Source organism: Anabas testudineus, chromosome 22 (genome assembly GCF_900324465.2).
Source record: "Anabas testudineus chromosome 22, fAnaTes1.2, whole genome shotgun sequence".
Taxonomy (NCBI): Eukaryota; Metazoa; Chordata; class Actinopteri; order Anabantiformes; family Anabantidae; genus Anabas; species Anabas testudineus.
In genome coordinates this window covers 3,594,059-3,610,657 of record NC_046630.1, presented here as the reverse complement: position 1 = coordinate 3,610,657, position 16,599 = coordinate 3,594,059, and the positions used below count along the sequence as shown (strand labels likewise).

Here is a 16,599-nt window from a genome sequence, read left to right as displayed (position 1 = left end):
AAAATCGATGCTTTGTGAATATTTCACATGTGAAATAATGCACTACATCTGAGTATTATGGTTGGTATTAATATATAGCCTAATGATAATTGTATTTTAAATCTGAATTTACAATGTAAAAACCTGGGATCTGCCTATAATTTTCCTACTAGGTTTTAAGTATACAATACACTATCCAGCAGTACTAAAAGCCCACAGAATCCATGAAGAAAGACCATTACCTCAGCAATGTGGCTTCCTAAATGGAACAAAACACAGACACTACACACATGTTCTGTAGAGAATGAAATCCAGAGGGCTATTATACATTTTGTTTTCACTTCTCCTGACAGAAGTGTTATTTCACGGAACTCTGCTGTGCTTTATATTCATTCATTTATGATGTTTAGTCGTGCTTCTGTTCAACCCCTGCACAGACTTCAGTTGACAGCCACCACTAGGGGGCTATGTTATCCTCTTTAAACACAACCACCTTCCGTCAGTACTTCAACAACTCCTAACAACTCTAGATGTGACGATGTGTCACATTTTAATCTGGACTCAAACTAATGCATGACACAATCTCTGTTACTTTCCCCTCGAAAACAAAGTATGCTCACCTGGGAAGTGTAGTCCGCATTTCAAAAGTTCAAAGAGCACCCTGTCTTGTTAAAGAAGCCTAAAAAACTACATTACCCTTAATGCAACTTGGCCAGCTGACTGTTAGCTGTGCAGCATTGCAGCAACAGCCTCAAAAGTGTGTGTGAGGAGGCGAAACCTCGTGTACATTTGTGTGCATTTGCATTAACATGTCTGAATATCCGACCTTCCAGTACGGCAAGTCTCGTTTCGATCAGGTAACTCTACCAAAGTGCAGCATATGTGCATTTAAGACAGCTCATGTTTAGTGCATGGATTTGATGAGCTCACTTCCTTATACTAGAACTCAAAGCTATAGTTAATAAATAAAACTTTTAATATGTGTTCTTATGTAAATTAAATGTAACTTTAATCCTGGTGCTTTCTGTATTTTGTTATGTATTGGTCAACTTAGACGTGAGGTGAACGTTTACAAGTGAAAGTGGTTAAAGTTTAAAAGCTTGTGGGATCCATGAACGCAACACCAGGCGTTTAATTCTAACATTTTATTTCTAAAATATTTTTAGAGCAGTGGTCGAAACTTCTGGTGCTAATGACATTAAACGAATATTATAATTCTAAAACTGCTATTTCTTCCGTATTTCATCATATTAAGCTTAATTAAGAACATTAATTTGAAACCAAACATAAAGTTCTGATACTATTGTTCTATGGTTCTGATACCTTTGAACGCAGCATCCAGTAAAATTCATCAGTTGTCTTCAACGTTACATCCTCAGCAGCATGTCCTCGGTGAAAATTAGCCAGAGAAAGGTGATTTCTCGGTGGATAATGGCTCAAAAGCAAAAACCCGAGCATATATATAACCGTATAAAGAGAATAACTAATGAAAAACAAGACGAATATCGCACAGGTGAGCTGTTGCTAACTGTTAGCCAACTGGCTACCAACATTGTTAGCATCACAGCTACAATTTGTGATGCTAACTTGAGGTCACCGTTCATTCAGTTGTGCTATTAGCTGTTAAAACGTGCAGTGATGGAAAATAACTTTCTTAATTAGCTACTACTGTCACATTTACTCGAGTAACATGTTTATTTGAAGTACTTCTACTTGGCCTAAGTGTTTCCATACTTTCTACACTTCATTTGTCTGACATCTGTTACAATAACTCTAGTTAACATTCTTCATTTATTACACAAAAATGATTTTCTAATAGGTCCAGACATTATGTGCTTATAAAATATTTAATTTTATTATAAAGTTACTTATCCAAGAGCTGAAATACAGTGTAAAGGATAAGTATGAGCTATTTTCTAGTTTCCTGCATAAATGTATCAAGAAATCTGATGTGATTTTCATATTTCCAGTCATAAATATCAATAAACCCAACAGTTACAGTTTTTATTTATTGAACACACCTTTTACAAGGTTATAGTGGAAAAACTAAGTGAAACAACAGGTTGGACCACCTGTGGCAGCAACAACAAGCAATCATACAAGTGCATCTTGTAGTTGTGGGTCAGACCTGCACAACAAGAGAGACTTTGGACCATTCATCTTAGAGAACTGATGCAGCTCAGCCATATTCCAAGGATGTTCAGAAATATTCAGAAATATTTATTTTATATTTGTGACTTTGGTGAAGATCAGTTCACATTTCATGACCCATTTATGCAGAAAACCAGAACATTGAAAATGGTTCATGATTCATAATTAACAGAAAAACAATTGGCAACTGGTAGTAGTCATTTTTCAGGCAAAACTGCCAAGTACTGCATAATTACTTTACCTACAAAGGGTTTCTTAGGCAAGACCTCCTTACACTTATCCTGCCCTTGCCTTGTACCTTGTATGTAAGTCGCTTTGAGTCTGCCAAATAACTAAATGTTCATTCTGGCAGTCTGTCTGTTGTTTTTTTTTTTTTTTTTTTACCATAAATGATTTAAGCTAGGCTACTGTAAATAATAGCAGCACTTCTCCGTGTAATGTAGCAGATCAATGAGATGTGGATTAATGGGGCTTAATAAATAACATTCATGTTGAAGTACTGTCATGCATGCAAAAAATACTTTAAGCTGCACCTGTCTATTTTTTGGTATTTTAACCAAAAAATATCCATCCATCCTTTATCTCAACCGCTTGTCCTCTCAATGGTTGCGGGGCTGTTTGAGTTTATTCTAGCTATCATTGGGCAAAAGGCAGGGTACACCTGAACAGGTCCGCAGTTAAAAATAATATTAATAATAATGAAATTATATAATTAATTAGTGGTCGAAGGATATTTTTGAACAACTTAATGGCAAGAAAAAGTATGTGGAATTTCATAGTTTTCTACATTCATTCATTCATCTTAAAATGTCATCTGATCTTCATGAAAGTCAGGAGTATTAAAGAATATAATGTGCCTAAAATAATAAAAAAACAAATCTGATCTTTCGTGGCTTCCTCATAGTGCTAGTGCAAAAAGGGAACCCTATACAACTTGTGAAGCTGCTGGTAGCTTTAAAGTGCAGGTAGGTCGGGTCCCCTGTCTTCCACTGCTTTCAAGTATCAGCTCTCATTGGCAAAGTTGGTATGACATTGGTGAATAATTCAATAGAAGAGATTAAATAAAAAAAAAAAATAAAAAAAAGAAAACTATTTCCCCATGCCATGTTTTTACCAACCATCCATATGTTTAGGAAGTCACGAGGCGCAGCAGTGAGTCAGATACCAGATTTTCATCCAAATTAAAAGTGTAATTAAACTCATGTTAGGGAGGGATGAGGATGGGTGGATTTCAAGTCTGCGTGGTGTGTTGCTGTTTCTCCAAAATTATTCCTTATGCTCCGTTATGAATAAATGACTGGAAGGTATTTCTGGCACAGTCATTATAGAAATTAATTGCAAATGGTGTGAGTGTATTCGGGTCTCTAAAAGATGCATATAGAAAACAGTTTGTATGAGGTATTAATGAGGAGGCTCCACCTGGTGTGTTAAAACAGCTGGCACGCTGTAATATCACTGTTTACTGGCCGACAGCTGGAATCTCTCTCTGCTCCAAGTAAAGCAGAATCTGATTTGGTTGCCTATATTTGAGCAAAAATAGACTTACTTTAGCTGTGTTATTGATAAAAAGTATGATTTTCTAAACTTTCTCATCCTAACTCAGATATTGCAGCAATTATATGTTGAAAAGACCACATAATACATCTAATAGCTTTTTACCTGTCTCACTTTAACAATGTTTAGTTAATAATCATTTAGTTTATTTAGTTAAACAAATGGCTGTGTAAGAAAAAAATGAATGTTTTAGTGGACCTTTTTATTTAATGTGTCATTTAAGATAATGTTTCCTTCATCTGTCTCCTTCTTTATATAGAACACATTTTTTGGTCGGTTCAGACACTTTCTGGATGTGATTGACCCCCGCACACTCTTCGTGACAGAGGTACACAATTCTAATAATTTATTTCACACATCTTTACTGAACCATCTTTTGATCTGTGTTTAGTTTGAACAGTTTCTGTTGTCCTGACAGTGATGTGCTTTGCTTTATGGTTGTCCTTCATTTAACATTTTCCCAAAAAAGCAAGATCCACAAAATAACAAAAACTTATTCAGAATTCAGTATTTTCAGTTTTCGTTTGATCTTTATTTAACCTGAGGTTTTACAAAGTCTCTTAGTTTTCTCTCTGCGCTAAAATAGCTGCACAACAATTTTATCTAAAAATTACAGAGCCAACAAATCACTTAATATGTCTAATTGGTGAACATACGTACAGATTCTGTTACTGATAACAAATCTTTGACCTTTTGGTTTCAAGGCTGTTCTCTCTAAATGATGGACTGCTCTGTCCGTCGTAACATTTCTGCAGGTTTTGGCTGTGTTGTGGTAATTTTGCTCATGGAGTCATCAGTGCTCTGGTGCTCTGGGTAATGAAGCTGTTAGCGGGCTCTTTGGTGACAGTAATAGCGGCAGTATCTCCTGGGATGTGACGAGGTGTGGAAAAGTGGGGCAGCTGTGAGGGTGAAGAGGGTGTACACACACATGCACACACGCTGCACCCTACCGGGCCAGGAGTAGCCTCAACTTGCCCTTAATGATGAGACTAGAACAGAGATGGACATGATTTTATGTATAATCACACACACACGTGCACAATCACACTGACACACAGATGGCAAGCTTATTAGAACAAATTGGATCATGTGACCTTGTATGTTTCTCAGTATTAGACAATGATCACACCACAGAAACTCATTTGTCAACTAAAAATTATCATGAAAGTTTTAGTGAAGCATAATTATCACACACTGGGCCGTGTGGCTTCTGAAAACTGACTTAAACTATTAAGGAAAAACTTTCCTTATGTAAGTCACCTTACTTTTTTTTGTTTAAATCAGAAACGGCTGCAGGAGTGCATAAAGCTGCTGAACGGCTTTAAACAGGGAACGCTGCCTCCAGGAGTGACAGATGCTCAGGTAAAGCATTGAATTAAGCTGAAAATCCTATTTAGAATAAGCTAAATAAGTGTGTTTTGGTGAAGTTTTTAATATAAAAACGTTTGTGAAAATGCTCAATTTGTCTCGTGGTGTGTTTATTTTGAAAAGAAAGAGTAGTGTAGCTACTGTACGTGCATGTATCTAAAAACCTATTCAAATTCAGCGCTTGTTTCGTTTTACTATTTAAGAATTTAACTGTATATCCCTATTAGATAAGCCAATAAATACAGTTTTTACATCACTATAGAAATGCATTACAGATTACTTAGTACTTAGAAGACTTAAACTCAATTATCAACAATTAAAGACACTTTCTTTTTATTTTTTTGCATCAGTGATCACCATTAATCATCACGAGTGACTCTGCTCGTTAATTAACCTGTTTTTCCTTCCTTTTCCATCTGCCAATCCTGACAAGTGCACTGTGCAATCTGAGAAAACTCTGTATCTCAAGGCTCCATATGCTGCCTGCTACTGCTTGATTCCAGCAGGTGTGTGTACACGTGCACACACACGTGTACTAAAAGTAGGCATAGGCATGTGCTTCAGTGTAGGATTTTGGTGATTCCTCTCCTGTATGTAAATGCCTGTAAATACATCCTCTTAGATACAGTTAATGTTTAGTTATGATTTATATTTATTATTGACATCGTCTTATCATATAGTTTGATCATGTTTGTGATTAGAGAGAGAAACTCACATCTGAGAGACTGAAAGAGGGAGGGACAAATATATAATCACTACATTGTAGTGATTAGTTCTTAATTTTTTATGTTTTATCTCTTCAGCTTTGGCAATCTCAGAAAATAAAGCAGGTAAGACGTTTTGTACAGGTCTCCATTTAATTAAACACAAACTAACACATACACACTAACTCACCACTATCTTTATCATCTCATTCTATCTTTATCATTGTTCTGGCATGGTGTCAGTGAGTTGGCAAAACCGACACCAGTCTTTTCACTTCAGCTCAACACTTACCTGTTTACATACAACAAAGTGAACAGACATAGAAACACAACATTAAAAAGGCTTTAATGATGAAGTAACTATATTAAATTACAAAAACAGTGTAGAAGGTGGGTAGTATTAACTGTACCGCTAATTAGCAGTAAATAGCAGCATCTGACAGTCGCTGAACTTCAGGTGCAGTTGGTCAAAGTGATAAGAGATTATTTACAGTACTATGGAGACATCCACTGCAACAAAAGTTAGAGTAGTTAGAGTGTTATAAATCTGGTTTTATGGCATATCTAAATAAAGCTTAATTTTAATAAATGAATGAATTATTTAATTAATCTGTGAAATGTAATTCAATGTGTGACTGCCCCCAAATCACACCCAGGATTTACAAGGATTTGAAGCTAATTGCACAAACCACATTCGGGATTGGTCTGGGATGTGTTGGACCATATGTTTAAGTATATTGGGAACATAACCACATCCCTGAATACAATAAAGTGCCACTGAGTCGAGTTTGTTGTGACTACAGAGTGTAAAAAGTCTTTAAAGGGGAATGTAATACAATTGAATTTGAAGTGCAGACATGAGGTGAAGTGCAAAAATAGCACCACCGTTGTTTTCTCTACCTAAATAATATACTGTAGTAGAGGTTTAATTTTAGCTGGTAGCTATTAAATATTTATATTGTCGTTTACTTTTATGCTGTATGGCTGCACCGTGTAGACAAAGCAGTATGAGACTATGATAAACTTCCTACATTCAGACATGATGGCACCCTCATAGGTACTTCGTAAGTTCAACATTGGTTCCATGAGCATCTGGAATAAGCATGATGCCTTCTGTTCCTCTCCAATCAAACAATCTCATCACTATGAGGCAGAACAAGATTTCCATCTGTCTTATCTTATGTCAGACAGGATGCTGCACTGATAGAACCCTACGAACCCTATGTGTATGTGAATACTCATATGTACAGAAAGATTATCCACTTAAAATAAACAGCTAAAAAGCATAAAAAAGGAATGGTGCTGAGTTTCAAATTGTTTACAAATTTAATTCGTCATGTAAAATTAAAGTGAAAGTCTAAGTATGAATTTGTTGTTTCAAGCCAATTGTCTGTTTTTATGTACTCTTTGTTTTTACTGTATTATTTTCCCTTTAGTTATGTAAAATTAATTAATTTACAATAAAACCAAACACCCTTCTCTAAGTCTTTAATCACACAGCAAAACTCTCTTCCTAATTCTCATGAACATTCAGTGCTCATTATCATCTAATTCTAATCATTACGCTCTGCAGGCCATTGTCCACCCTGACACCGGGGAGAAGATTTTCATGCCCTTTCGGATGTCAGGTACAGTAGCTTGGTGTGGAAGTCTTAAGGAAGTGGGATCTAGAGGCTTGTTATGTGGCCCAACATGGAGGCGTTGTTCACCCTGGGAACTGTCATGGCTCAACAGGGCTCTTCGAGTTGTCTCAAGCCTGGAAAAGGTCACACTCAGCTGGACGCTGATTAAAACCTTAAGTTCTTAAGGCCTCACAAGAAGTAAACACAAGAATTTTGTCTCGAAGCACCTTTCTTTGTAGGGAAGCAAATATTACACATATGTGGGAGAGAGAATGAGCAAGGGAGGAAGAAGGGAGGAACAGAAGCAATTAGCATGTAAGGATCAACATACTGTAGTAAATAAGCCGCAGAATCCTGCAGCTATTTAGTTGTATAGATACACAGATGTATGTCAAAGAACTCTTATAAAATAAATATAAATATAAAAGAAATTATATATATTGGAACAATTGGCAGATACGATTTCTAACGTAAATAGATCAGACAGTATGATACGTTAAAAACAAACATTTAGAATTTATTTGATGTTAGTGATAAAAGTAAGTGTGTTTTGCAGGTTTCATCCCGTTTGGAACACCTGTGGTGAGACTTTTCATTTTGGTAATCAGAATTGTAAACGAATGCTACAAAGAAATGTATGTAAAGTGTCGGTTTATGTAGTAAAGTGACTGTTTATGTAGTTTGCTGATTTAAACGTTAACAGTATTGACTCCGGTGGTTTCGTTAAGAATTTTCTTTTTGTACAGGTTGTTGGCCTCCTTCTCCCAAATCAAACTTTGCTATCCACTATATTCTGGCAGGTGAATACCTTTTTCTTAATCTCTTTCTAAATCTCAGATTATTATTTTACTAATTTACTCTGAATTACATTTTTAATATAATCAATTATTATCAGAATATTTTCCAACAAGCTTACCTTCCTCTGACTTCCTCTTTTCAGTGGTTAAACCAGAGTCATAACGCCTGTGTTAACTACTGCAACCGCAATGCGTCCAAGGTAAAAATATCTGAAATAAAGTGACCACGACTCAGTTGTACATATACTGTACTGTTTATACAAACAGTTGTCGGGTGCTGATGCTTTAACATTGTTTTATACATATTTTAATTTTTCTGCTGTCAGCCAGCTCCAGTTTCCAGATTTGTCCAGGGATACCTCGGGGCAGTGACAAGTGCCGTGTCCATTGCTGTGAGTTCCCATATATTCTCTGACTCTATTGATTCCATCACACCACTTTACCTGAGTCCCTTTTTAATTAATCTTGTCACCTCTATTTTCATCAGTGGCAGTCCAATATCCCAGCTTAATAGTGGACTGCTGTCAACTGTGAATAGAACTAGAGGTTTTTCTCCACATAAAACACCTTTAAAATGTTTTGTCATTTTATTTTCAGACACATTTATCTGTCATATATGTCAAATGTTATCCCCTTAGACTTGTTAAGCATTATATCAGCATTAACCCTTAGTGACTGGTCTTCAAAACTCTGTGATCAGTGGAGCATTTTATTTTACCTCTATGTCATCAAAGACTCAGATGTCATAAGATTATTATACATCATAACACACCTGCCTGACACAACACTCAGTGTGGACAGGGGGCTCAAAATGAGCCAATTACCGATCCCTCTAGGTGCTCATCCGGCTGCTGCCCTCAGGCTTTACAGCAGCAACAAGCACAGAAAAAAAAATCATGGGGTGTCTAGAGGGTGGAACGACAGACTGGAAGGAGGACAAGAGCTTTCCAATTAAATGTCTGCTCTGGTGACGATCCCCTGCTGGGCTGGGGAGAACCAGAGGCTGGAGTGGCTTGGTGGTGTGTTGTCAAAGAGCTTATAGCCTTTCGACTACAGCCCTTAAGTGTTTTAAAATACAGTTCACTTATTGAATAGTGTACACACAAAGTCAAGAGTATTTATTGCTTTTCTGCTAAACAATTTATGAACTTGGTTGTTTTAGTGTTGTATAAGGAAGTAGCATTGATTTATTCAATGCATCTGTGTTAAATACAGTTGAATCATTTCACTGTAACACGTGCATCTGGTTTTTAGGTTGGGTTGAATGTGTTACTGCAGAAAGCAAGCCGTTTCAGCCCGACCACCAGGATTTTGGTTCAGCGGTTCATCCCTTTCCCAGCAGTCGGTAAGTTGAAAATGAGTGAGACAGGAGTTAAGGTCAGTTTTGGACTAAAAAGCCCTATTAGAATAAATTGTTTTAAATTTGATCTGCGTTGTAGATTTAGTAAAGCCATTAACTAACTGTCCAGGGAAGGATGGTGTAGTGTTATCCTGTTAAGCCAGGTGAAAGGTAAATGATTCGTGAAGCTTTTTCTAGGCGTTAGACCCTTTATATTTAGTCCAAATCTTGCATATTCAAATGTGCAACATTATTCTAAAAATGTATTTGAACATCTGAATCTGAACAGTATGAACTCAGTCTTATAATTAGTGCTGATAAATGTAGGCTCTACCTTTTGGAACTACTCTTGACAATTAATATTCTATGTATGAGAACCAGTGACTCGATCACGCTTTGTCAGATGTGTGTTGTGCCACAGAACAGATTTTCATGCCACTCTCCCACAAACACACAGTCACACCCAAGGGTATAGACCCGTGTGTCCCAGAATGCCCCAGGCTGCTGCCTTGTAATTAAATTGTTTGCCTGCCCCCTTTCCTTACCATGGCAGTTCTTCTAATTAAATCAACAGGTTTCTACAGTGCAGCCTCTGGTGATTGGCTGCTCGTTAGAACTCTGCTGCCTCAAACAAATTGGATAATTACCCCTAAAGTGGCGTCTATGTCAAGGCCTCATTTACCTTATTTCTGTTTGTTCATTGTTATTGCTGTTGTTGTTTTGGTAGGCCCACATAAAAGGTAATTAAAATGGCTAATTGAAGCGAGCAAATGCAAAGTGGGGTTCGAATTTTCACCCGCTTGATTTGTTTGCTTACTTAAGGCTAGATTTATTTGTAATAACCTAATCAAGCAGCAGCCTGTCATTCATTTAGATTATGAAGATCATAACTGCAGGGAATGGTTTTCTGGCAAAAATGTATAGGGACTATCAGTTTGTTGTCTTTGGAAAATAATTCTCATTATTTCTGATATTTAAGAAGTAATTGCTCAAAAGCTCTTGGATGAATTTCCATGGGTGCACCACTAGTTATTAGATAATAAGAATGTACATCATTGTAATTATTTGAAATAATTACACACTAATGGCACAAATTTAACCATTTAGCTGAACATACCTGGTAATAATCAATTTAAAAAATGTTGTTTATACAATGCTTTTATTGAATTACTAACAGGTTCTTGAAATCTTGATCTATTCTCTGTAGTTTTTGTTATTCCTTGCCAAAATCCCCAAATCTGTCTATTAATTTAATTTAATTTAATTTAATTTAATTAAAAAAAGAAAAACCCTTGTAGGTAAACAGAGCCATTTGCTCAGTCAATTGAATTCCTCTCACAATGAGACCTGCACGCCCTGCAGCCCTTAGTAAAGATAACTGAATGCTGTTGTCTTAAATTAAAAAGGCTTGCAGCACCACCACTAAATTCTCTAAAATGAGTTTTCCTTATTACTATTAGAGTCAAAGAGAAAAGTCCATTTATATTAACATACATTTGTGTTAATTTTGGTTGTCGTGAATACATCACAGGGGAGCAGCGTTGGTGTTTGTTGACCTATCAGTTGTCTTGTTATGCTGTCTGATGCTTGAGTGGAAGTCTAACATACAATGGTGGCATTTTAGTGTTTTGAATTATAACACATGCATGTAAACGCGGTCATGTGTGAACTAATAAAATAATCCAACTTCATTTTCTTCTTTAAAAATATTGTCACATCTTCACAGCAAGTGCAAATGTCTGCAACGTGGTGCTTATGAGACACTCTGAATTGTCGGAGGGCATCAGTGTGCTCGACAATAATGGGAACGTGGTGGGAACATCGAGAGTAGCTGCCAGGCATGTATGTTGCTTAGCTCTACAAATTTAACATATTTAATCTGACTTTATTGGTGGTTAAATGAAGTTTTATTTGTAAATGCAACATAGTTGGAATGGCAGTTCACACATACAGGTACCTACAAGCATGAGCTTAATTTGATTTAATGACTTTCTCTTTTTTTTTTTTTTTTGCTCTTTTATGATTTCTATGACAGGCACTTCTGGAGACGGCCCTGACCAGAGTGGTTCTGCCCATGCCAATTCTGGTGCTTCCTCCCATGATCATGGCTGCTCTGGAAAAGTGAGAAACTCTTCATCTTTTTTGATCAGGCAAAGATTGGTTTGAAAATTAAAAGAGCTTTTTTCTGTGTTTTTAAAATACAACCAGTAAACCAGCTTTTTATGTTTGTGTAAAAAAAGCCTCAATAGATGCACACAAACATTTGTTTCAGCTCATTTAAAACCTGTGTGTTTCCTTTAAAAGGCATTGCATTTCATTTGGTACATATGTTGGTCACAGTAATAAAATAATATGGCATAGTTAATGAACCGTTTCCACCACTGAGATTCAGTGCTGTGTGATAAGATTGTAATGATATCTTAATGATGCAATGTGTTTATATGGACGCCTTGAGATCGATGGCCTAACTGTGCATGCGATGTGGTGAGGAATGCAGCCATCTTTGTAAATCCTTGACAGCACTTGTCCCAACCGCTCCGAGCAGGCGGGCTCAGACAGCACGGCTAGCAGCCCAGGTGTGTTTGGGATTTCTGGCAGCTCAATGACTGAATGAGTACAGAGAGATAGTGTGTTTGTGTGTGTGTGTGTGTGAGAAAAAGAGCAGGGGTCTGTGTGTTTGACTGTGGGTGCAGCTGAGTAGTGCTCAGCTATCCACCACGTCAGCTCACCTTCACTGGCTCTCAATGGAGCAAGAACAAGGGGGCAGAGATGAGTCCCTGGGCGGCCCCTCAATGATGGATTACACTGCTGAGAGCAGATTTAAGGCAATGACAGCTTGTTCTCTTTTTCTGCTTTGGTAATTGTGAGAGGTTTTAGACCTTGTAAGTGTATTGAAAGCATGGATTTATTTTCATTTGATTTTGTGCTTATAGCTGCATCTGTCTGCACTGAGAATGTCGATTTGTAAGGAGTGAGTGAAGTTTTAAAAGCTTCAAAGGTTTATCATGAACAAACTCTTCAATTGCACCTGCTGGCTTTGTAAATGCATTTGACTACCACTTTATTTCTAAAACAAAAATCTTATTTATGCAAAAATAGACTATTTAAAATCAAGTCCATCTAGAAGTACAGCTACCATTATTACTGCTGGGTAAGGATTGTGATTTTTGCATAATCATTCAGTGGCATATTGTTGTATTTGTCTTTGAGACAACACAAGTCACCATGATTATTCAATAATTGGTCTGTTCGTGGCAACAGAGAGATACAGTCAGAGGTTCATGTAAACAGTCAAACTTGAGTAAGACCTCACCCGAAATATGGCCACTGGCCAGATTATTCAGAGCATGTGAACGCAGCCAGGATTGCATGATACAGTGTCATTAATTTTGAATAATATCACTTTTTCACCTGATTGGAAGGTTTTCAAATGTATGTCTGTGCCCAAATCTACCCTCCATCATAACTTGCATATCACATACCTCACAACTTTTCTCCCATTGACTTCTCTTTGTCAGGAAATTCCATCTAAGATGTGTATTTGCACATTTGCGTGTACATGAGTGTGTGTGTGTAGCCTAATTAAACCATGGCAGCCATATGTGTTAATGAGCTCCCTCATTAGGCAGTAGCTCTCCTCGTTAGGGGGAGAGGCGTCGCTGGTGGAGGAGAGATGGAGCGGCTCTTTCTCAAACTCCTGCTGAGTTCACTGTCCCACACACTAAAGAGGGGATTATCCTTCGGAGGGCAGCGAGCTGGGAGGAGAAATATGGGCTGAAATGAGAAAATATATTTGTGGAGATAGAGCTATGAAACATCCTTAAATATATATCTCTTCAAATAGAGCTTTAGTGTTTGATACGAGTGTGTAGGGGATTAGACAAAATAGTTCTGTTACCCAACACAAAACAATTGTCCTAACAGTGTAACTGCTTTTATGTCTCCATCAGAGAAGCAGTAACTCTGGACTGTAAGTAGTGGTTTTCTGGTGTTGAATGTGACACAATGTGTACTTCTATGTGTTTAGAGTGTTTGAAAGTACTCTGCAACAGATTAAACTGAACTGTAAAAGCTTCCTGGACAGAGACCTCACCCACTTCTTTTGGAAGAGACAGTTCGGTAGTAAAATTGAGAATTTTATTGAAACTTAGAGATTACAAGTCTTTTAAGCTTAATGTTCATAAAGAGATGGCTAATCCATATCACTACCTACTTAAAGACTGTGGTTTTTAAATCTCATTAAGACATCATCTTGGGTGTATTACTACATGTCTGGTAAAGTTTATTGAGACTATATCTACCCGATAGGCTGAGCCAGCTATCTCAAGCCAAAGAGGTCCTGCTAACTCCATGTATAGGCATTTATTTCTGCACTGTTAGTCTAATGGTTAATGCACCTGCCATGTAACCTCAGCCTTGGTTCAAATTCGTTAAATTGAGATTTAACATTCTCCTGAGCAGAATATTTCTTGTATATTTACATTTTTCTGTTCCTGTTAAGTGGATAAACTCAAAAGTGTTTCTCTCTCCTGTCTCTCACCAGACTCCCTCTCCTGCAGAGACAGCGGAGGCTCGTTCTGCCTGTCCACAGTCTGGTGTGTCTCGCTGCCTTCAGCCTTGCTCTGCCTCTCGCCATCAGTCTCTTCCCACAGATGTCCACGGTAGGTTCTAAAAGGGATTTGTTTACTCCAACAGAACATTATTTAATAGTGCACAAAAGAGGACTTTTAAAACATTTCAGTTTTTGCTTTGGTTTTCTGCACTGCATCAACTACTAATCAAACCAAAAGGGATTATATTGAGTTTTTATTTACACATTAAGAAATACTGGCAGTTCTATCTAACTGGGTATAGGTTGAACCAGAATTACGTGGCATCAGTTGTGACTATGAGCTGTAAAAAAGACATTAACTAATTTAGTATGTTAAATATCTTAGATTATCACACTGATCCAGTGTTGATCCACGTGTGTTTATTATGATTTTAGTGGCTATTCTAAAACGCAACACTCAGCCCAGGTCTGTATGAATGACTGATGCTGATGACCAGGGTCTCCTGACCTTTTTAACTTTCACCATTGAGCTTAATGAAGGTTCTCTCCTAATGAGGCGTAGCCCTCTGAGATGTAACTTGCTGTGTTATGATCTGCACAGAGCCTCTATTGCCTTCGTTCACTGATGCCATCCAGGCTGTCAGGCTGTGATCTAACTTTAGGCTTATTGCCTCTGTATGTGTGATTTTACTCATTAAATGGCTGCGGTATTATTTTGTTTTTCACTGCGTATCTGCATTGTCTTCTATCTGCCAAATGACTTTCTGACACAAGCCAACCAGCGTTGGCTTTAAAATGTTTAGGATTTAATTACCACTGGAAATAGCTCAGACAGCCATATGGCAAAAAACTTCAGACATATGTGCCGCCAACAGTCCTGTGAAAAACTGCCTCCCGTTCTACGGAGGGGCCTGTTTTTCTCTCACAAGTCCTTTTTGCACTTTCAAAAGGATAGCAGATGAAGAAAAAGAACTCCCCAAAAAGCAACATGAATGCCCCACTCCCCTGGACCCCCCACCTTCTCAATTTGTCCCACTTCCCCATTTCACACCTACCAAGATGTCTGATTAGGATTCTGCCTCCAACTCCAACAGCCATCTGTCTCTGGTTCAAATATTAGGAGATGCAAACCTCAAATTAGACTTTAACCTGCCAAATTGGCTCTTTTTGCACATTAGCAGTAAATACAGAACATTTGAAGCCTTTAAAAATTATTAAGTTACAAATTAAACAGTTTCAAATCTTTAAGTAGCTCATGTAGACTATTATAGATGCACACTCGGTATGTAAACTTCCTATAGTTAATAAATTGTGCCAAATATTTACATTTGCACTCTTGACCTTTTTAATATGCTTTCATTCCCACAGATCAGTGTTGGTGAGCTAGAGCCGGAGATCGCCATGGCAACAGATTGTAAAACTGTGACATACAATAAAGGCCTGTGAGTGATCTCTACTGCCCAACGCATGAAGACAGGACCCACTGCTCATACTGGTTCAGTCAATGAATTATGGTAAAATTTTCTGCATTAGTATTTTCTCATCAGTTTTTCCTGTTTGAGACGAGTTCAGGTTTTCTCAGGTTGTTTTTTTTTTCTTGTGAACCTTTATAATATGAGCAAGTGCCTCTGAGCAGGATTTCCTGTCCCCTTGTAAGGACGCTGACCTCCAGTTTAGAGACCATGTTTGTTGAAATATCAGCTAAATGGGGCAAAAAAGTTGTTTGGTAAAAATATTTCTAATCTATCTGTTAATAGCAGATTTAGTATGAATTAAAGTTTCTAATAATCCCTCTGACCTTATTCGAAATGTATATTGTTTGGTTTTGTCATCCACAGCATTAGCTTGCAAGATTTACCTCCACCTCTCTGGTTGTGTATTTACTCATCATGCACTACTTTATTATAGTCAAGCTAAATCATGAGTAAGAATATTTTCAAGTCAGTAAGTAAGGAGATCGTGTGGATATTTTCTTCTACTAATGCTGCACAGTTTTCTGTCTTTGTGTACATTCTAGCTCTTGATTTATATAAACTTCCTGTCGTCAAGTGTTATCATTTGTCAAGATCTGCGTGATTAGTATATTTGCAAGGTTGCCGAGGGAACACAGCATGGTAGGCTGCAATAATTCAACAAGAAGCCACATGCAGGATCAGTGGTGGAGGCTGGGCGTAAGCTATGGCGCATAATTCAGGTGAGACAAATATAAATAAAACTGCACTCATAAAAACAGGCTGTGGATTACGTACATAGATCTGGTTTGTGCTTTATTTTTCATTTCTCAATTTTTATGGCATCTTAAGTAGTTGTGAGTATCGTGCTCATGTTATCTGAACATTTCTGATTTCAACAGTTTAGTTTACAAGTTTAAATACTAACCCATTAAAAATATATACAGTGTAAAATGATTCATATTCTGAGCGATTGTATTGCAATTGTTAATAAACCAAAAATGTGAATTGTATGCAGAGATCTCAAATTATGTTATTTCACTTATGAATTTGTGTAATTATTTAAAGAATGATCATTAATT

General features: G+C 37.2%; 1 protein-coding gene across 3 annotated transcripts; it reads left to right on the top strand.

The window, feature by feature from the left end:
- Positions 1-701: 701 nt before the first annotated feature.
- sfxn5a (sideroflexin 5a) lies at positions 702-16,530 on the top strand. 3 transcript variants are annotated; one of them, XM_026339704.1, is made up of 14 exons: positions 702-836; positions 3,944-4,012; positions 4,969-5,046; positions 5,856-5,882; positions 7,330-7,384; positions 7,935-7,960; positions 8,125-8,178; positions 8,319-8,375; positions 8,502-8,567; positions 9,430-9,520; positions 11,241-11,356; positions 11,550-11,635; positions 14,058-14,175; positions 15,435-16,530. In XM_026339704.1, exons 1-14 carry the CDS (start codon positions 789-791, stop codon positions 15,510-15,512), a joined length of 969 nt encoding a protein of 322 aa, XP_026195489.1. In that variant the 5' UTR covers positions 702-788; the 3' UTR covers positions 15,513-16,530. The 3 variants fall into 3 exon arrangements, with proteins under 3 accessions (XP_026195489.1, XP_026195490.1, XP_026195491.1); XM_026339705.1 differs by lacking the exon at positions 14,058-14,175; XM_026339706.1 differs by lacking the exons at positions 702-836; positions 3,944-4,012; positions 4,969-5,046 and adding an exon at positions 5,053-5,558.
- The last annotated feature ends 69 nt before the right edge of the window (positions 16,531-16,599 follow it).

What these genes read in the sequence shown, in the direction of transcription:
- sfxn5a (XM_026339704.1), top strand. Translation starts at nt 789, where the DNA reads ATGTCTGAATATCCGACCTTCCAGTACGGCAAGTCTCGTTTCGATCAG. An exon ending in CAGGAGTGACAGATGCTCAG is followed by an intron (nt 5,047 to 5,855) that starts GTAAAGCATTGA and finishes TTATCTCTTCAG; the next exon opens with CTTTGGCAATCTCAGAAAAT. An exon ending in CATCCCTTTCCCAGCAGTCG is followed by an intron (nt 9,521 to 11,240) that starts GTAAGTTGAAAA and finishes ACATCTTCACAG; the next exon opens with CAAGTGCAAATGTCTGCAAC.